The sequence below is a fragment of the Rhinoraja longicauda genome, chromosome 1, assembly GCF_053455715.1.
Source record: "Rhinoraja longicauda isolate Sanriku21f chromosome 1, sRhiLon1.1, whole genome shotgun sequence".
Classification (NCBI taxonomy): Eukaryota; Metazoa; Chordata; class Chondrichthyes; order Rajiformes; family Arhynchobatidae; genus Rhinoraja; species Rhinoraja longicauda.
In genome coordinates this window covers 96,059,435-96,082,362 of record NC_135953.1, presented here as the reverse complement: position 1 = coordinate 96,082,362, position 22,928 = coordinate 96,059,435, and the positions used below count along the sequence as shown (strand labels likewise).

Here is a 22,928-nt window from a genome sequence, read left to right as displayed (position 1 = left end):
AAACAGGTATTTGGCCCAACATTCACACTGACCAAGGTGCCCATGTAAGTTAGTACCAGTTGTTCGCATTTGGTCCATTTCCCTCTACAACTTTCCTAACAATCAATCTCAATCAAATTTATGAGGCAGGATTTCCCCCTTACAAAAATATGTTAATTGTCCCTAGTCAGTCCTTACCTGCCCTACTATGTCCCACAACCCCCAGTTTAATTGTCCGCCCCCACCCAGTTTCATTTGCTCATTACCTACAGACGTATCTACCCACCACTACTCACTTATCTGGTTCAACTTATCATCTTCCCTTCTTGTCAGCTCTTGCATCCTCTTATTTCCACATCACATTAAGGCTTCTCTCTGTCTCCTTCCTTTCCCCCATCTGCCTCCATCTGATCCTCCTTTTTTCGCTTTATCTGTATTTACCGATCACTAGCCACTGTCTCCTGACCTCCACCCTCCAGCTTCCCCATGTTTCTCCACCTGCTCATCATCCCACTCCTTACTTATGTCTCTCTGTACACTCTCCAGAACAATTAGATACTTCCTATAGTCTGGAACTGCACACAATACTTCAAGTGTGGCCTAAAGTGCAACATAATGTCCCGGCTCTTATATTTTGTGCCCTGACTGATGAAGGCTAGCATGCTATATGCTTTCTTCACCAGGTTACAGCATAAGTTGTCCCTTTCAGGGAACAATTGACTTCTGGATGCAAGGGTCCTTCTGTTCAACAACAGTCTTTAACACATTATTATTTAATGTATATGTCCTATCCATGATTTGATTTCCCAAAATACATTACTTCACATCCTTTGGAATTAAATTCCATATGTCACCACTCTGCCAAACTTCCCAACTGATATATATATCTTGTTGAAGCAGACTACGTTCTTTGCTGTCCACAACACCACCAATTTGGTGTCATCTGCTAACTTTGTGATCATTCGTCCTATATTTGCATCAATATACTGAATATATATCACAAATGGCAAAGGTACCATCTCCAACTTCTGTGGTACACCACTTAATCTTTCAACCTAATAATATCAAAATAAGCAAGTGTGAGAAATTGTAGAATGGTATTCAATTATTTGGGTGGTTTTTGCTGGTGTTCCATTTTGTTTGACGCAGTGTTTGGACTGTATATTCATGGACATTTAGATTAATTATCTGTGCATACTGACTTTGTCAAGTGATTGTTCAATGAGCTACATTGCCCTTGATTTTTACTTCCAGGAAAATACCTGTTTTAAGATTCAATATTCAATTTCAAGGGTGTTATTGCGAGCATATTGCTGATGCTGCATTTTATCAGCTAATGAAATAGCTATAATTAATTAAACACCACCCAGACAATCCCTAGATTGATATATGTACTACATTATACAAACAGGCTCTAAGGTCATCTTTAATTAAATAGTTTGGATATTTGAGTAGAAAAACAAATCAACAAAAATAATTCGATTAGATAAGATAATAAAACCATTAAAAATATTTTTTGCATTCACATACCTGTTAGATTATTGTACAATCACTGATTGCAGAAATCCATAGTCAGGAAAAAAATTGCTTTAAAAGATAAATATTCAGTACTCCAGTAGAGACAGCAGCAGTAGCAGCACAGTCATTAAAACAGACTGCACCATTTCTCGGCACGAATGAGGAGTAGCTAGGCTCCCCCTCAATTTCCATCAATATGAGTCCTGCTTCCTCTAGTCGGGGGACACAGCCAGTCCCAGGGCCCAGAAGGCCTTATTCTGACGTTGTGTGCTCAAGGATGTGCTCTAAGTCTGTTGCCTTATTACCTATTGCAGATCTGCAGAGAGCTGGGCTCAAACTTGCTTCCCGTTCTCTGGGAGAATTATGTCTGTGGAGCTATATTATATTTTGAATTAAGAGTGCTGCAAGTGTTTCACCTGGGAGGTGACCTTTCCAATGGGCTTGCAGACCTTGATTCCAGCCTCCTTTGCTTTGTCCTTGCCAACAATCTCTAGTTGGGGTGACTTGAGTTTTTAAAACCAGGGTCTCTTGGTGTTTTCCTTCTGTAATGGCTCATGCTGCAGCTCACCTTAAAAAAGCCCGGGATTTTGAACATGACGAGAAGGAGAAGGAGAAGGAAAAGGCAAGAGAAAGAGAGAGAAAGAGGAGAAGAAGCAGTGAGCAGTTAGGTCGTAAACACAAGGTATGGCACCTTACCAAAAATGTAGTGTCCCTCAATGTTTAAAAACACTTACTATACGTGACTTTACTCAGCAATGCTTAGAGATTCACTGCATTGTGGAGACCTGCCAGCCCCCTCAGAACAGCATTAATTTGATAAAATTGCCAACCCGAGTACTTATCAATAGATGTTCTATGCAGGATACTATACCACGTTTAATTGACTGGATTAGATATTTTTTTTTAGTTCTCGTTGATTCAGATTGCAACTGTGGTTTGCTTCCATACAACGCTTGTGCTATATCCATCAGTGCTATTTAAGTGCGTGTGTGTGTATGTATGTGCTTGTGTGTGCATGAATCGTCTATCACCAGTATGTACAGAGATACGAGCTGGCCACACACCTTGCAGCAAACAGTATCTGCAATAAACTGCCCAACTGCTTCTGCTGTGCCGAGGGACTGTTTTCATGTACTACAGCTGATATGTAATGCTAAAAAATATTTTGAATAAATATATTTGTCTTCTTTATTGTGACATCTAACATAAGTACTCTTCTATGAAATGCTTTTATTATTTCTAGTTGCTGTTTTTATCTTAGAATGTCATATTAAATCATCCAAAATGTAGTTAAAAGTGGCTGAGATGGCATTGTTTAATAGGACAATTCAAATGCTTTCCTGCAGTGGGAATCATTTGCTGTCCAGTAACACCAGGATGCATTATAAGGAACTGCTGCAATTAGCAATCTCGCACTTTCCATTTCTGACAGTAGGGTTTGCGATTCTGAGTTAGCTGCAGTGAAAAACATAATGAGATTTGAGAGTAGTTTGACAACATTGGAAACATGTAATATACTGTGAACCTTGCGCTGCAATACATTATTTGGATTTTAGGCAACACCTTTTCTTGTCAAAATGTTTATTAATGGATATGTTTAAACTGATGCAAAATTGTTTTGATGAAGGATAGGTTTGATTTGAAGTCTCAGATATTTTTCATTAATAACACGTTAATTCCAAAATAGTATTTAGTGTAAGAAGTCTATTTTCATTTATGTTTCAAATGAATTTAAGGCCAGTAAAAAAAAAACCAGAAAATATAACATTTTCAATGGTTAAGAAAATGGTTGATTTAATTGGTGAATTTTGACTGGTGTAGCTAATCAACAGGTAATGATTTTTTTTCTCCTATGTATTTTGGAGCTCACAAGAATCTATAAATCAGTTTGGTGCATTCAGTGATTCCTTCCAGTATTAGGATTTATTCCTGAATAGCGCCACTGCAGGTAAAGTGTTCAGTGGTGATTGGTTAGGGAATTATTACAAAAGAAGCACTTGTTTAAAACTTAGTTGTTATGATAAATATTGCAGGTATTGAATCTATCGTTCTTAGACCAATGCAGAGAGAACCCTTAATTTTTCTTTACATTCATTATATAGTACATTACATAGATTATTATATAGAAATCAAAGAGAAGAGTTTTAAGTCTGATTGCTGTTTCAGACCAGGCATAACTGATAACTGTTAATTAATTGGAAACACACACAAAATCTAAACAGTTTTAAATTGAATGATGTAACATTAACTGACTAACTATTAAAATAATACCTTATATTTAATACCTTGTTACAAATAATGATGGTGCCTTTTTAGTCATTTTTCTTAGGGAAAATAATAAATGGCAATTCTTGATTTGTTTTTATGTAATACCTAGAATAATTTGGAGTCATCTTCAATGCAGCATTGTTGTGCTTCCTTCACCCATTTAATGTGGTTGAGTTTCTCAGTGAGTGAACCTGTCAAAATCTGCAGCGGGAAAAAGATCAGCTGCAGAAATGGGCGAAGAAATGGCAGATGGAGTTTAATCTAAGCAAGTACGAGGTGTTGCACTTAGGGGGGTGATCATAAGGGGAAAGTATACATTAAAAAGCAAGTCGCTTAACAGCATTGGTGTACAGAGGCATCTTGGGCTTCAAGTCCCTAGTTCCTTGAAAGTAGCAACGCAAGTAGACATAGTGGTAAAGAGGGCATATTCCTTTACTGGTCGCAGTATTATAAGAGTCTGGAAGTCATGAAGCTTTATAGTACATTGGTTAGGCCGCATTTGAAGTATTAATTGAAATTCTGGTCACTCCATTACAGGATGGATGTGGCGGCTTTGGAGAGGATACAAAAGAGGTTTACTAGAATGTTGCCTGGGTTAGGGGACATTAACTATAATGGAGAAGTTGGACAGAATTGGATTGTTTACTCTGGGACGCTGGATGTTGAAGGGAGACCTGATAAAAGTATATAAAGTTATGAGAGGCACAGAATGGGTAGACAGAAGCTTTTTTTCTGAGGATGGAAATGTCAAAGACCAGAGGGCACAGCTTTAAGGTGAAAGGGCAAAGTTAAAAGGAATATGTGGGAAATGTTTATACACAAAGAATGGTGGATGCCTGGAACGTGCTGCGAGGTGTGATGTGGATATATACAATAGTGGCATTGAAAAGGCTTTTGAGTAGGCACATGGATATGCTGGGAATGGAGGGATATGGATCACCTGCAGGCGGTGATTAGTTAAATCTGGCATCTTGTTCGGTATAGACATCCTGGGCTGCAGGGCCTATTCCTGGCATGTTCTGTTCTACGTTGGTCGGCTTGGGCAAGTTGGGCTCAAGGGCCTGTTTCCAACCTGTATATCGATGTTCTATATAATCAACCCCACCTATCTATATGCTTGCAGATCCTGTCCTTCAGAATCCCCTCCAACCCACCACTGATATCAGGTTCACCGACCTGTAGTTTCCCTGCTTGTCCAAGATGCCTTTCATAAATAGTTCTTCAACATTAGCTATACTTCAGTCGTTCGGAACCTTACTTAATGATGATGCAAATATCTCTCAAGGGCCTCTGCAATTCGTTCCTGAGTAAAAACCAAACAGAAACATTTATTTAGTATCTTGACTATCTCCTTGTGGCCCTGCACAAAGTTGGATATACTGACCATATGAGGTGATCTATTTTCTCCCCAGCCACCCCATAATTCTTACTATTCCTGGAGAATCTCTTGGGATATTCCTATACCTTGATGTTATAACATACTTGTAAAGATGTTAAAAAATGTTTGGGAGAGCGAATGAAGAATACTTTTTTTGGATAACTATATATTTTATGAATGGAGTATATTTTTGGAAGAACCACCCAGGTAAATGGGTGCAGCCGTGCAAACTAGTCTTTGTTGCTGTGACACGAGAACCTAAACAATGGTGCCACTAAATTGGTGCCTCGCATTGGTGTCCGTTAAATCTGATGCTAATGTCCTACCTCACCGATGTATCCATTCCCCCAATTCCCTCAGTCCCTCTCTTTCCGTCTCCGGTTTTTCGCTTCTCCATGGCAGCCATAGATCCAGTTTAACAGGGGGAGGTTGCCGGGCCCAGCGGCGGCGCACTTGTGCAGCAGCACCGGGAGGACCGGCGCCCGTCCCGGCATGCCCCGCGCCTGATCTTCCTCCTATAGTGCAGCACGGCGGCAGAGAGAAGGTCAAAGAAGATAGCCACCGGGAGGACGAACATTGGGCAGCGCTTTGTGGCCGTTCTCCTGCTGCTGGCTGCGGCGATGGCCGCCCGGAGCCGGGGTGAGTGGCTCCTTCTCCCCTTTCCTCTCCCCCCTCGCCCGCCCCGGGCCCCAGGGAAGTTTCAGCGGCCTGGCAGTCGCACCTGCGCAGTGCACTCCCACTTGCCGGAGGCAATGAGAAGGTCAAAGAAGATGGCCACTGGGAGGATGAACATGGGGCAGCGCCTTGTGGCCTGCGCAGTTGGGTGAGGGTTGCTGGGCCCGGTATCCGTGCATGCGCAGTTGGTGGAGGGTTGCCGGGTCCGGCGACGGTGCGAGCAGAAAGAATGAAGAGACGGAATTTGAACTATCTTGCGTCACAATGGGAACCCAAACGGTCCACGGGTCTTCTAGTTCCCTCTAAATGGAAAGAAATCATGAACAGAATTGATAGGGTGAATGCACCACAGTCTTTTACCCTGGGTAGAGAAGCAAGAACCAGAGGACATGGGTTTAAGGTGTGTCGGAAAAGATTTAGTAGGAACCTAAGGGGCAACTTTTTCAATCAGAGAGTGGTGGGTATGTAGAATAGGCTGGCAAAGGAGGCACGTATTATAACAGTATTTAAAAGACACTTGGACAGGTACATGGATAGGAAAGGTTCAGAGGGATAATGGCTAAATGCGGGCAAATGGAACTTAGAAGAAGCATCTTTGTAGGCATGAACAAATTGGGCGAAAGAGCCTGTTTCCATGTAGTATGACCCTATTGTGTTTAAAAAAATTAATACAGAGTATTTATGTAGTTTAGGTAGTTTTCTCCCCAGGAAATAACTGAGCCCATTGACTATAAGTTATCGTTACTGAGTTAACAGTTAATTACTTTCCATAATTTGCGTCTACCTCGTCTGTCACTCAGCCACAGTTTGTTGAAGTTCATCCTGCAATTTGGGTAGGGATTTAATTTTGCCACCTCTGGAATTCAGCTCGCAGAACAAGTTTGGAAGGTGTCCTCAGTGTGGAGATTTCACACCACCAGCATTTTCAAGTTTCAGATGCATCCTTGTGGGTAGATTGCTCAAGATCAGGTCAGGTTGATTTTCTCTGGTATTGGGTTGATTACCGCCATATGTATTTTGACAAGGCTCGGAAAGCTTATTGGTCCTATTTGACCTATTAAAATAGTGACAAAATTTATTAAGGACTGTCAGAATTCATGAAACAACTTGCTTCATTCTAAGCTTTAGAACCAGCTGACTGACAATTTATTTCAAAGTTTTGGAGGAATGTTTTAAAAAAAGGCACTAAGTGCTGGAGTAACTCACTGGGTCAGGCAGCATCGCTGGAGAACCTGGATAGTTGATGTTTCAAGTCAGAACCCTACTTCAGACTGATTGTAGGGGGAGATACGAAAGTGAGATGAAAGGAGGGGCAGGAGAAGGTATGGCAAGAATGCTTCATCTGTGTTGACAATGAAAGGTAAATTATAGTAATTATTTGAACTTTGAAGAGAAATAAATTTAGTTTAGTTTAGAACAAATTCGAATTGATTTTGAAAAATCTAGATTATTGTGATTTCAATTAGCATGGCTGTTTTTAAAAAGTGAGGTAGCATAGAATAAAATTAAGAATTAAGTGTTTTCACCTATTCTTCCAATCCATGGAGTGTGGTTTAGCTAATTAGCAGTGCCTTTTTTTAGGATGCAACTGTAAGCAGGCTTCATTATGACAGAATGTTTTGGTTGAATTTGACCATAAATCTACTTTGTAAAATTTAGTGGTGCTATGATTGTCCAGATATAGAATCGATTTGTGTCCTTTTTCTTGAGCCAATAATGCACCAAAGCAATTAAACCTAGGTCATATTGTGGTCATTTTTTCCTGGGTGAAATGGTGCCCATTAGGAAATTGGAACAGCCAATTTCATTTTCATTAGCTAATCAAAGTTTTTTCTGTACCACTCACAAATGTAATGATATTATGTCATTTCCCTCACCTTTTCAGGTGAGGGAAATTAGGCTTCAAATTTGTGCCTCGAGGCCCACCCTGCTAAATTTTAGAATTTCAGCAGGGATACTGTCTGCTCCTGCGGTTTTATAATTTAATATGCGCTGCCGTTTCAAACTGTCGGTCTGCTTAGGCGGTGGACCTGATACAGTTAGTGTGCTGTGGGATGGAGATGAGGATTCTTGCACTAATGAAAGCCTCTGTTGAGAAAAACTTGCAATGGGTTTTGAACTATCTCTGTGCTTGTCAAATTCTCCTCCATTCTTGGAGTGAGTGTGTCTGAATTTATACATTTGTGCAGATAGGTGCCTTCAAAGTTTACTATGTATTTGTACAGAATCATTCCCATTTGAGTTTCTACCTTGAATTTATTTGAAGGAAAAGACATTTATCCATAATTTTGTTATCTGAAACTTTTTATTGCTACAGTTGGGATAAATAAATAATGGATCTTTCAGAAGTTCTTAAATTTTATTGCACAAAGTTATCAATTCTAGGACTCTGTACAATCCTGATGGTTACAATTTCATACTTTGAGTTTACTCTAGTCTGCCTGAGAGGTGAGCATAGGAGCAGCCAAATGTTCTTCTTATTGTTGTAAGATGGGCAGTGTTCCAACGAATCAATGAAGAATGGCATGCATCTTTCAGTCTGAAAAGGCGTAGACTATTTTCTAAATGGGGAGAGGATTCAGAAATTGGAGGTGCAAAAGGACATGGGAGTGCTGATGTAGGATTTCCACAAGCTTAATGTACAAGTTGAATCAATAGTAAAGAAGGCAAATGCAATGTTAGCATTCATTTGGAGAGAACAATAATATAAAAAACAGGCATGTAATACTAAGATTTTATAAGGCACTGGTCAGACCACCTTTGGAGTATTATGAGCATTTTGGCACTCCATAAATGAGGAAGGATGTGCTGGCGTTAGAGAGGGTCCAGAGGAGGTTTACTAGAATTATCTCAGGAATGATTGGGTTAACGTATGATGTGCATTTGATGGAGTTTACTGTACTCACTGGAGTTTAGGAGAATGAGGGGGGCCCTCATTGAAACTTAACAAATAGGAAAAGACCAGGATAGAATGGATGCGGAGTGGATGTTTCCATTAGCGGGAGAGTCTAGGACTACAATGCATGCTTCAGAATAAAAAGATGCACCTTTACAAAGGTCATGAAGATGAATTTCTTTAGTCAATGGGTGGTGAACCTGTGAATTTCATTGCCACGGACAGCTGTGGAGGCCAAGTCATTGGGTATTTTTAAGGTGAAGATTGACAGATTCCTGATAAGTAAGGGTTGTTGAGCAGCGAGAGAAGGCACGGGAATGGGGTTAAGAGGGAAAGATAGATCAGCTATGATTGATTGGCAGGGTAGACTCAATTGGCCAAATGGCCTAATTCTGTTCCTGTGACTTATGACTTATGAAATATGACCATTACCTTTGTTGCAATATTATTGGCAAGCAAAACTGAAATGGATTTCTGAATTTTCACTCAACACCCAGCGAATAAATACAATAATTTACATAATTTTTAAAAAATTGATCATATATAGTAACCGTCAGCCTCAACATGAGAAAACATGACAACCTACATATATCCAGAACATTTTCTAAACTTTGTGTTATATTGCACAGAGACTGAGCTTCAGTCATCCATGTCTATGTTGTATCTACCTCAGTTTGAGATCAAAAAGGTGGTGAGGCTGAGGCTCTTGGAGATCATTAAGGTGGATGAGCCCCCAGGGCCTGATGGGATCTATCCCAGGTTATTGAGGGATGCAAGTGAGGAGATTGTGGAGGCCTTGACATGTATCCTTGTTTCTTCTCTAGCCACAGGAGAGGTGCTGGAGGACTGGAGAGTGGACAATGCTGTTCCTTTGTTTAAGAAGGGAAGTGGAGAGAATCCAGGGAACTCTAAGCCAGTGAGCCTCATTTCAGTGGCAGGGAAAGTATTGGAGAGAATTCTTCAAGATAGGATTTACTTCCATTTGGAAGATAATTAGGGATAGCTAGTATGGCATTGTACACGTGTCTCACTAATTTGGTTGGGTTTTCTGAGGAGGTGGCCAAGGAGATTAATGAAGGTAGAGCAGTGGATGTAGTATACATGGATTTTAGTGAGGCTTTTGATAAGGTCCCTCATGGTAGGCTTTTTAAGAATACTAACATATATGGATTCAGAACTGGTTTATTCATAGAAAATAGAGGGTTGTGGTGGAAGGTAGATATTCTGGCTGGAGGTCTATGACCAATGGAGTTGCACAGGGATCTCTGCTTTTTGTATGTATAAATGACGTAGACATAAAGTTAGATGGGTTGGTGAGTGGGCAAGACCCGATGGAGATGGCGAAAATGTCGGAGGATTTTGTGCTGTATGCCACGGTAGATGGGGTGAAAGAGGAGGATTAGGAGTACTCTGCCCCTGTTGCGACTGGGGGGAGTGGAGTGCTGGTGATGTTTATTTCTAAGAACATGAAGCTTTTGGCACCTCTCTACTTCGGCACCATCGATGTAAACCAAAATGAGGGTATTGCTTTGCTTCGCGAAACCAATCGCAGTTCCTTGTCTTGCTGACATTGAGCGATAGGTTGTTGCCTTGGCATCAGGTTACGAGGTTCTCAATCTCCTTCCTGTACTCCGACTCATCATTATTTGCTATCCGGCCAACTACAGTGGTGTCGTCTGCAAACTTGTAAATATGAGCTGGATTTGGCTGCACAGTCATGAGTATATGAAGAGTATAGTAGGAGGCTGAGAACACATTCTTGCGGGCGCCAGTCTTGAGGATTATTGACGTAAGGAAAAACTTTCTGTTATCTACCCTATCTGTGACACTACTAATTCTTCATTCATACCTCCTTTTCAGCTATCACGTTCAATCCACAAAATCCAAGGTTATACCGTTTCAATCCAGTTGTAGATGCCCTTTAGCCCCTATGTCCATTGTGCTCATGAAAGTTTGATACACAAACAATTAAATAGAAATGACATGGAAAGAAGGATCCCGATCGAATTCTTCATCCAAACTTCTTCTCCAGAGATGCTGCCTGATCCGCTGAGTTACTCCAGCACCTTGTGCTTATCTTCGGAGAATTGTTAACCACATTAATATTCTGAATTAAATAATTGTACCCTTTTCGCATTGAAAGATATTGAAGACCTGCACATTTTCAGTAAATAAAAGTAAAGAATTATAATTTTACATTTAGACTTTAGACTTTAGAAATACAGTGTGGAAACAGGCCATTTGGCCCACCGAGTCCAAGCCGACCAGTGATCACCCCGTACACAAACCTACACACGCTATGGACAATTTTTGCAACTTACCAAAGCCAATTAACCTACAAACCTGTCCGTCTTTGGAGTGTGGGAGGAAACCGGAGCACCCGCAGAAAATCCACACGGTCACAGAGAGAACGTTCACACTCCGTACAGACAGCAACCATAGTCTGAATCGAATCGGGTCTCTGATGCTATAAGGCAGCAATTCTACCATTGTGCCACTGTGCCGCCCTATTTGTTAGAGGGATTATTATGCTTGACCAGTACCCTGTGTCTGGGTGGGTTTTACATGGGGTCCAGTTGCCCTCTTAACTACGACTCAGATAGGAACAGATACAAAGAACATCCCAGAGAGCAATGAGTCTCTCAAACCAGTTGGCTTATTTTAACAGTAGGCACTTGGAAACACTCTGAGAGAACCCAGTGTTTCAAAGATTCTCAGCACCACAGCATTTTTATATTCCCACGACACAATGGCTACTTGTGGATTTTACACTGGTGAAACAATTCACCATTGATCAACGTCTCTGCAGCCTTCCTTCTTTAAGTTCCCCAAAGTTATGTGTAACCTCCTGTTTCCTGTAACAAAGAAATAATTTGTCTACTTACCTGACAAAAGTATGCAATAAAAGACACATCTATTTCCTGTTACATGTGTATTTTACACCTGATAAATCTATTTATTGCATCTCCTAACATCCATAAGTTCCCTTCACAATTTGGCATTATTTCCCATCATGCTCTCCCAGTACATAATCTCTTGGGTTTAATATATTACAAACTGCTCATCTTTCTTATACTTTTTCCTACATCAACATTCCGAATTAGTCTGTCATAAACATGAGCAGTTTAAGTAAACAGTATTTAAATGTCAATGGTATATCACAATTCAGTTTTGTTCCTCGGATCAAAAAGAATATAGTAACGTTGGAGTCACTCAAAGAAGATTTACCAGGCTACTTCTGGGATGTGAGGGTTGTCATATCAAGAAAACTAGACAGTGTGGGTTTATATTGCTTGGATTGTAGAAGAATGGCAACATTAGTTGACAGAGATAGTAAATACTTGAAAGATTGAGGAATGGTGAACTGGCACAGAAGTGGAGTTGAAGCAAACATAGATCAGCCATGATCATATTAAATGGCCTGACAGGGTATTGGCCTACTCCTGTTACCATGTTCTTGTGTATCCTGTTACCATGTTCTTGTGTATACCATGTTATGTGTTTACAGCTAGAAAGAAATTCCTGAGGTATAGTGATAATTTATCTGAGGGATGTGGGAAATTATATAGTTTAGACTTTGACCTGTTCCGTATTTATGTGGTCCTCAGTTATCCAAGGTCTTTGTATGTAAATCTTGCAATCCATGAGTCATAGAGTCATGCCTTCAGCCTAGCATGCCCATACCAACCAAGGTACCTCATCTACACTAATCCCATATCCCTCTGATCCTTTCGTTTCCATATAGCTGTCCAAATGCCTTTTAAATGTTGTTAGACATAAAATGCAGGAGTAACTCAGCGGGACAGGCAGCAGCTCTGGAGAGAAGGATTGGGTGACGTTTTGGGTCGAGACCCTTCTTCAGATTGATGTCAGTCTTTTAAATGTTGTTATAGTTTCTGCCTAACGACCTCCTCTGGCAGCTCATTCCTCATACCCATCACCCTCTGTGTGAAAAAGTTGCCCCTCGAATTCCTATTAAATCTTTTTCCTTTCACCTTAAACCTATGTTCTCTGGTTTGTGATCCCCCTTCTCTGTGTAAATGGCTCTGTGCATCTACCATTTCTATTCCCCTCATGATCCTAAACTCCTCTGTAAGATCACTTATCATCCTTCTACGCTCCAAGGAATACAGTCATAGCCTGCCCAACCTTTCCTTATAGCTCAGGGCTTCAAATCCTGGCAACATCCTCATAAAATCTTCCTATCTTAAAACATCTTTCCTATAGAGATTATGATGAAGTGCAGAAGGCACTAGTTAATGTTCCTAATTGAACATATTTGCATTAACTAAGGAAGGCAGAGCGATTACTTAATTATGCCAAATGCACACATTCCAAGTTAATCCATTGCTCCATAAATCTCTGGCAGCAACTACTTTACTGTTCATCATACAAGACTATATATCATTATTGCATAACCATTTAACATGCAACAATTTGGAAACAATTTACCAAATGTCAACTGTTGACTCGCTCCCCCCCAATCCTAAATCTTCTAACAATCAGGAATTGTGTATCAATCTGTTCTACAGATTTGCTGCCCAACTGATAAAAATCTAACGATAACATAGCTACAAATGTGAATCAAAAACCTATACCTAACAAATAAATGATATTTTGCTTGGTAAATCTCTAATAGTTTCTCTCATGTAGTCACATCCAAGTCATGAACCATCTTAAAATATTTCTGATTGTAAGGAACAGTATTTTACAACTCTGACTGAGGTCACGATGCATACTTTTCTTGATTTTGATATGTGCAAATCAGCATTAACATGAGTGGAGGGGTAAAGAGCAACTCCTGAGTGATGTTGCATGCAATTATTTTCATACCTTTGCAGTGATTGCAGTGGAATAGTTGGGGAGAACGTGCTGAGTCTTTTTCCCTGGGTGATGGAATCTGTAAGTAGCGGGCATGGATTTAAGATGAGAGGGGAAAGGTTTAATAGTAACTTGAAAGGCATCTTTTTCACATAGAGGATGGGGAGAAAATGGAACAAGCCGCCAGAGGACGTAGTTGAAGCAGGTACAATAACAACATTCCAGTCTGAAGAAGGGTCTTGACCCAAAACTTCACCCATTCCTTCTATCCAGAGATGCTGCCTGTCCCACTGAGTTACTCCAGCATTTATGTCTATCTTTGATTTATATATGAAAATTATTTGGGCAGGTAAATAATCAGGATAGAGGGATATGGGTCGTATGTAGACAAATGGAGTGAGCTTACAACGGCATCTTGTTCATCACTGATTGTTTGTTCCCCCTTCTTTAAATTAAAGAATGAATTCATTTCATTAAAATTCAGTGGTCTGTGAGATGCAATTTCCTTTCAACTTTCCAACTAAGAAGATGAATTGTAGATGCTAGAAATCTGAAATTTAAAAAAATGCTTGAAAAACTCAGTAGGTCAAGGCAGCATGTGTGGAGAGAGAAACAATTCTGATGAAGGATCTTTGACCTAAGAGGTTAACTTTTTCCCTTTCCACAACTGCTGCCTGACCTGCTGAGTTCCAGCATTTTCTCTTTTTACTGCTGACAACAAGCTGCTTTCAAGCATCTCCCTCCCACACAACTGCTACTGATTCATACAAACTCCAATTATTATTTCTCTAATATTGGGTACAGACTGGAACATTAAGATCAATGCAGCCAATTTCCCACCATTTTGTTTTCATCATTTCATTATTATATTTCTGAACTTTGCACAGCACAATTGTTCAAAGGGGTGCATTCTTTATAAGAGTTGAAAGTCTGAAATGGTAGCAGAAGTAATGGCCAACGCTGCTGTCAACAAATATAGTTTGGATATAGTTGCCTTTATTTTTCCTACATAGTTTACAACAGGAGTGAACCATATAGCATAGAAACATGCACTTCGGCCCGCAATGTCTGTGCTGAGCATGATGCCAAGACCAACTCTTATCTGCCTGCGCATAATCCATGTCCCTCCATTTCCTGCACATCCAAAGGTTTCTTAAATGTCTCTTTGGTATCTGCATCCACCACCACCCCTGTCAACATGTTCCAGGTACCCACCACTCTCTGTGTAAAAAAAAACTTGCTCCGCACACATCCTTTAAATGTTGCCCCTCTGACCATAAATCTGTACTCTTGCCTCTGCTGATGGATGAAAACTTATCCCCAAAACCACAGAGATCTTGCTGGGCATTTATTACACTTTGACACTATGATTGTAGTTTCAAACATCAGGGCTTCATGAATTCTTGATGCCAGCAATATACATGGAAAGGAAAATATTCAGCATTGATGTAATGGGAGAAAGACCAATTTCTATGCTGTAAATCGCTACTGCGTTGTGATCTTCAAATATTTGTGCATTTGTACACCAAGGTTCCTTAATATTAGAACATAGAACAGTACAACACAGGAGCAGGTCCTTCAGCCGACAACATTTATGCTGCACATGATGCCTTGCTGAACTGATTTCATCTTAGTTGAGTTTAGTTTAGAGATACAGTACGGAAACAGGCCCTTCGGCCCACCGAGTTCACGCCGACCAGCGATCTCCCGTACACTAGCACTCTCCTACACACTAGGGACGATTTCCAATTTTAACAAAGCCAAATTAACCTACAAACTTGTATGATTTTGGAGTGTGAGAGGAAAATGGAGCACCCGGGGAAAACCCATGTGGTCACGGGGAGAACATACAAACTCCATACAGCCAACACCAGTAGTCAGGATCGAAACCGGGTCTCTGGCACTGCAACTCTATTGCTGCGCCACCCGTTCCTGAAAGTGATCCATATCCGTACAATCCCTGCAAATCCATGCGCCTATCTACCTCCAACACCATCCCTGACAATGTAATCCAGGCCCCCATCACCCTCTGTGTAAAATAAATGTGCCCTGCACATCTCCATTGTATTTTCCCGTTCTCATCTCATGCCATCCAGTGTTTGACATTTACCCCCTGGGTGAAAGGTTCTGACTACCTATCTTATCTATGCCTCTCATAATATTGTATACTTCCATCAAGTCTTCCCCACAACCTCCCACGTTCCAGAGAAAACAATCCAAGTTTATCCAGTCTCTCCCTGTAGCTGAAATCCTCTAATCTAGGCAGCATTCTGGTAAACCTCCACTGCATCCTCTCCAAAGCTTCCTCATCTTTCCTGTAATGGGGTGACTAAAACTGCACGCAATACTCCAAATGCTGCCTAACCAAAATCCTATAGACCTGTATCATGAGTTCCTAACTTCCTAGCAATGAAGGCAGGTATACCATACTCCTTCTTTACCACCCTATCTAATTGTGGCCATTCCCCAGCTTCTTACAAACAATGAAACACATTCTAGTTCTTACTGTTTCAATCTATCCCAGAAATATTATTTCTAATTATCCTAATTATCCAGAAATCTACGGTTCTCTCTCCTACCATCCCTTTAGCCAGTCGTTTAGCGACCTATCTTCCAATTTCCATGGGAAAGACACAAAAAGCAGCAGTAACTCATCGGGTCAGGCAACCCTGGAGAACAAGGATGGGTGGTGGTTTGGGTCGAGACTCTTCTTCAGACTGAAACGTCATATATCCATGTTCTCCAGGGATGCTGCCTGACCCGCTGAGTTACTCCAGAAGTTTGTGTCTTTCTTTCATAAACCAGCATCTGCTGTTCTTTGTTTCTATATTCTTCCTATTTCTATACTTGGATGCAGGAGGTAGTTTCCTGGTAGTAATCTAGAAATTTCAACTCTACCAGTCCTGTTCTTTTGTTTGCTCCCCAACTCCTGAAATTTATGATGTCGGACCTGATGCCACTTTTAATCATAGAGCACAGATACAGGCCGTTAGGTGTGTAACATCCATGCTGTCTTTTTAGCCCATCTACACTCATTCCATTTTCCCTTCTCAATCTGTATCCTTTTATACCGTAATTATTAAAGTGTCTCTAAATGCCTCTTCAATGTAGTAATTGTATCTGGCTCCACAAACTCCACTGGCAGTACATTCCAGATATCAACCATTCTGTTTAGACAAAGTTACCTTTCAATTCCAATTAAAAGTCCTTCCTCTCACCTTAAACCTGTCCCCTCATGTTTGATGCTCCTGACGTATGAACTGACATGTATTACGATCGCTGGCTTTTGAAAGACTCATTTGCTGCCACAGAAGCACCCATCCGCTTCTCTTACCATAAGATTCCCTTTGGCTCTCCTTGGCTTCTTCCCTGCAATGCAACAGGGTCAGTCATGATGCTGCAAACTTGGCTTTGCTGCTTTGATCAGACAGGCCTTCCCCCATTATCCCCCCAAACAGAATCCAACACGATCCATCTCTTTGAGAAGGGTTGGCAGTGTAATAACTGTGTACATCTACCCCTTGATAAACCAGTGTTTTGAGGGTTACGGGTCAAATGTAGGCAAATGGTTCTAGCCCAGAATGCCAACTTGGTTGCCAGGGAGGAGGTTTTTTTCCTGCTATGTAGGTTTATGACACTATGATACTCTTCCTGATGGTAACCCACCACATTTCTGCCTGTGCAGCCATTGTTTCCGATGTGTCCAGTTTGCTAAATTTACTCAATATGGTGTTTTCAACATTGCCAGTGCTTCAAGGTGAGTCCATCTGCAACTCAGTTTGCGCTGTGTGGTAAATCAGGAGTTGCATCTGGCCACACCTCTTGCAAAATCGTTACTAGGAACACCAAAGGTCTCTATGATTTCTCAGTATTATGGAGGAGCATTCCATGGGTCCAAGATCTAGAGTTTTAGAGTTACGCTAAAGACTTTCTATTTTAAACATCAATTTAATACAGCATTACTCTTCAGCTCTCTGAGTCTGTGCTAACTAAAAGCAACTATTTTTTATGTTAAACCTTTGCTGGGTGATACCCCAGCATATTGATGATAGGGCACTTGAATGTGAAGGATAAGTGGTTGAAAACTCTCTATTTAGAGAATTACTACCCAGCCCTTTCAAGGAGCAAATGTTATGTGTTCTTTATCAGCAGCCAATGTCTGAATGCAACCTATGGCTTGTGTAGGAAGGAACTGCAGATGTTGGTTTACACCGAAGATTGACACAAATGCTGGAGTTACTCAGTGGGGCAGCATCTTTTGGAGAGAAAGAAAGATTGACATCACTGGAGACAGACATTGAATAAAGTATTTTTTGATATAAAAAAAAGACATCACATCAGGATTTAAATTGGGTTCGTAGAGCTGTGAGGCAGCAGCACTTCTAGCCACAATGTTGCCCAGATATATCGGCATGACTTCATTTTCTGAGCATTTAAAAATGAAATTAAATGTGAAGTTTGATAATTCTTTTATAATAACTATATGCTACTTTCCATTTAAAGTGAATCTGGTGCATCCACCAGTCCAGTCCTTTAACCGGGTTTTTCATTTTCCAGAAAAATCTCACTGCTGTATTTTGTCTGACAAAGACCGACTGACTGGTTTCAATGGGTCATCTTAATTAGGAAACATTTACCACTGGGACTACTCCCAATATAAAGTTTCCATCCATAAAAATAAAATTGTGAAGGATGGAAAATGAAATTGCACTTTTCTAAAAGCCACCATTTGATTGATTATTTTTCGAGATGCGGAATCAGGACTTTCTAAACCTTCTAAACCCTTAAACAATGGTACCAACATGACAATATAAACAATAGTTTTTCCTGGGTTACTATTCCAATTAAAGATGTTAATAAGAAGACTTAAGTCATCATAATAAATCACAATAAATCATGCATTTGCCATTTCTGCTCACTATGTTTAGTTTAGTGCCACAGCGTGGAGCCAGACCCTTTGGCCCACTGAGTCCGCACTGACCAGCGATTCTAGCATACGAACATACTGCCTACTAATATCCTAGCATACTGGGTCTCGACCTGAAACGTCACCCATTCCTTCTCTCCTGAGATGCTGCCTGACCTGCTGAGTTACTCCAGCATTTTGTGAATAAATACCTTCGATTTGTACCAGCATCTGCAGTTATTTTCTTACACTAGCATACTAATGCTACCCTACACCCACGAGGGACAATTTACAATTTTTACCAAGCAAATTAGTCTACAAACCAGTATATCTTTGGAGTGTGGGAGGAAACCGGAGCACCCGGAGAAAACCCACGCAGGTCACGGGGAGAACGTGCAAATTCCTTACAAGCAACATCCGTAGTCAGGATCAAACCTGGGTCTCTGGCGCTGTAAGGCAGCAACTCTCCCACTGTGCCATCATGCAGCACTTATGTCTACATTATAACTGTCAATAATTTAACAGTACTGATTTGTGCTGAAAAGTTCAAATGCTCATGAGTAGTTCTATCTCATTGTGCAGGGAATATTAAGCACCCCACGAAAAGACCCATAATGGAAATTCAAGGCCAATACCAAGGGATATTCTTGAATCCCAACATGGTTGAGTATGGAAATTGAGAGATATTACAGTTGTAGAAGACAATGGTGAGGCCATATTTAGAGTATTGTGTTCAGTTTTGATCACCATAGTATAGGAAAATGTTGTCAAGCTGGAAAGGGTGCAGAGAAGAGGAATCGAGGACAAGAGGACAAATGTTTAAGATGAAGGGGAAAAGAGTTAATAGAAACCTGAGGGGAAATTTCTTTACACGAAGGATGGTGGGTATATGAAATGAGCTGCCGGAGGAGGTAGATGAGGCAGGTGCTACTATAACGTTTAAGAAACATTTGGAAAGGTACATGGATAGGATAGATTTAGAGGGATATGGGCCAAGCACAGGCAGGTGGGACTAGTGTAGATGGGGTATGTTGGTCGGCATGGGCAAGTTGGGCCGAAGGGCCTGTTTCCATACTGCAGTATATGACTGTGACTCTATGGTACTCCTCTTTACAGAGTTTGATATGAATATTACAAATGAAAAATAAATAACAATACTTTTGTTAATTCAACTTGTGATGGAATGTGACAGCCTCAAAATAGGCCATAATTTGAAATATTTTCAGGCTGTATATATTATTTTGTCTTTTAAGGATAGACATTAGCGTAAATATAACTATCTTAGAACTTGGCATTCAAGAATTAATAGGTAACTTACTGAAATAAAAAAAAGACAATTTCACAAGTTCACAAGTTATAGGAGTAGAATTAGGCCATTCGGCCCATCGAGTCTACTCCGCCATTCAATCATGGCTGATCCTCATCCCATTTTCCTTGCCTCCTCTACGCTGCCTACCCCTCCACCTATCTTAACATCATCTGCAAACATGGCCACAAAACCTCCAATCCCCTTATCCAAATCACTAATATACAAAGTGAAGAGAAGCGCCCCCAGCACCGACCCTTGTGGAACTCTGTTGATTTGTGTTAAGATTTCCTTTCCTTGGTAAATAATTCAGCAGGTTGTCTGGCTAAAGGAGCAGCTGTGTCCTTCACTGATATTGTAACTCCCTGTCTGCTCTGAACGCATTTATATTCCATTAGGAAATCGCTGCTGTCTGACACATTATTTGGCTTATGGTTGGTAATGAAAGTCCAATCAGAGCTGCTGTGGGAACGTGCTGCAGTTGTATTGTTGATAGTGCAGTTAATAAGGAGGGGTATGTGAAACATGGCATCTTAACTTGAAGTACTTTGGCATTTGCTGTATTCTGATTTGATAAATTGACTTATGTTGTCCTAGTTAATAATTGCACTGTTATGTGAAAAGCAGTGTTGAAGTGAAAGTACAGGTGCCCTCCCGAAAGGCAGCTCCCTCAATCTAATTGTACAGTTGTGGATCCAAATTTATTTCTGTGTTTGCAGCATTGATACATACACTATGGATGCTGGCTACTGCTAATAGTCTTGCAGTGTAAATGCCTCTTTGAAAAAGGAGAAAGTCAGAATATCTCTCCTGGGGTAGAAATGTCAAAGACTAGAGGGTCTTTGTCATAGACTGAATGTCATACTAAGGGGCAAAGTGGGAAGGAGATGTGCAGGGCAGGTTTTTTTACACAGAGTGGTGGGTGCCTGGAATGTTTTGCCAGGCATGGTGGTGGAGGCAGATTGATAGTAGCATTTAAGAGGCGTTTAGATAGGCACGTGGTTATGCGTGTAATGGAGGGATATAGATTATATGCAGGCAGGTGAGATTAATTTAATTTGGCATCTTGTATGGCACAGGCATTATAGGCCGAAGGGCCTGTTCCTGTGCTGTACTTTTTGACGTTCTAATACTTTGGTGGAACAACTACATATTGTAGATTTTAAAGAAAAAAGAATGTCATTCTGTTGACAGCTTTGAAAATGTTTTGATTTTCCAGAGAGCTTTCTGCAATTTAAGTTTTTCTTCACACCTCCTTGAAATTAAGAACGCCAAGTAAAGTATGATACACTAAGACATGGAATGTTGCGAAGATAAAAGATAACCCAGGAAAGAACATGCCAATCCAAACTAGGACTACCAATATTGTTCTTTAGCCAGGCTTTTTTGGGTAATATTCTGGCAGCACTGGGTGTTCTCAATCCAAGGTGTGCTTCGTGTGAACTGTTTACTGCTGACAGCAAAATTACAGGCTCTGGTGTCTTACGGGAGGCTGCAAGTCATTATGTTCAGGAACAGTCGTAATTCAATCCTTTTATTTCTTGTGCTCAGGTTCAGAAAACCATCAAGGAAATAGGACAACCTTTACTGATCATGTAAAGGACAGTCTATTGCCTTTTGACAACCCTGCTCAATTAGATGGAAGAAAAAATGTAAGGAAAAATAATAGCTCTTGAGCACATAATAAAAACTTGTGAACATGTTTTGCAGTTTCAAGTCTATACAAAGAAATACTAATACTTTTTCTCACAATAAATATAAGAGGATAATGTTGATCTCACCCACAATGAGAGGATCTGCTGGTGTCCTGGTGTTAAATAGCACCTGATCTCATTCAGCCAGTTTCCCAATTTCAATTACAACTGAATAACTTTACATTTTTCATTATGATTACCATTGTGCTTCTTAATTTTATAAACTTTTTGAAAGTACTATGTTTTGATCTTACTTCTAAAGAACTGAGATGTAAATTTCATGATTACTTTTATTAGTTAATTACTTCCTGAATCTGGAGATGATGCTTTATTTTGTAAGAAAATAATTAGCCTATCCCGATGTTGGGTGCTCAGACAGGTGTCTCCTTGCACACTGCTTTGTTGATGAGTCTGGCTTATGCCACCATTGACCTGGACAGAATCCAATGCACTTTCTTGAATTTCTTTGAATGACGTGTAAGTGTGCAAGTAAAACAGGCTTCATTCAGAAGCTTGGATGTCATTTTGATCTGTTTCAAAACTAGTAATATCCCATAAAGACATTTCTGGGTAATGTTACTTAGCTTAATCGATTGAGTGTGACAGCTACATTTGTGGATGTGATATAGAGAGGAAATTATTATCACTGGCATTTCCCATGGTAATATAGCATTCATGATAACATTTAGGCTTGCGGAACTGAAACCTGCCTTGCAAATTTTCTTGGTTTGCTCTCAAATCACTCATTGAAACTTTTACCATTATTGGGCGTCAAAATTGTTGCATGTATAAGCTGAAATTTTCACCAACCTTTCACTGAGCTACATTTGACAATCAGATAGAATTTCATGGTATATAAGATTAGTATTTGCCTAAGCAGCAAGTAATATTAATGTGCTGATTTCACAAGCATGTTACTTTTTATTTGTAGCTTTCTCACCAGTGCCTTTTTCAGAGATTCTTCCAAAGAAGATTTGCATACTGTCCAAATTTTATAGGCATAATGCATTGTTCCACCAACCACAACCACTGACATTTAAAATTAAACAGATTTTTATGTAGTTCCTTCGAGGTCCTGTGTCCTGAGCTATCAGTAGCAGAACAATTGATGTTTTATATTTAGGTGTGATTACAACTTTCTGTACAGGAAAGGAATTAGAAATCTTTGTCCACTGGTTGTAAAGCCAGGTTTTGCTTATGACCATTTAACTTTCTCATGGTGCAACTTGATGTGGATTTTTGTAGTCCGTAAATGATGTGCCTTCAATGCTAAGTAGTTGAACGTGCCATAGAGTCACAGAGCATGGACACTGGTACTTTGGTCTGACTTGCCCACACCAGCCAAGATGCTCCATCTACACTAGTCCCACCTGTTCATGTTTGGCCCATATCCCCTTTCCAATCCATGTACCTCTCCAAATGTCTGTTAAATGTTATTACAGTACCTGCCTCAACTACACTCTCTGGCAGCTTGTTTCATATACCCA

General features: G+C 40.3%; 1 protein-coding gene across 35 annotated transcripts in view; it reads left to right on the top strand.

Moving 5' to 3' along the window:
• The window catches only part of LOC144595313 (ankyrin-2-like), a 447,988-nt gene that overhangs the window by 156,331 nt on the left and 268,729 nt on the right, over positions 1–22,928 (top strand). The window contains exon 1 of one of the 35 annotated variants that reach the window (XM_078402713.1): positions 1,738–2,179. The exons of 33 other annotated variants lie outside the window; for them this stretch is intronic. In XM_078402713.1, coding sequence (XP_078258839.1) covers positions 2,045–2,179 — 135 coding nt within the window. In that variant the 5' untranslated portion in view covers positions 1,738–2,044. Of the gene's footprint in view, positions 1–1,737; positions 2,180–22,928 lie in introns of those variants that run through there. One more of the 35 variants, XM_078402786.1, reaches the window with a different exon arrangement.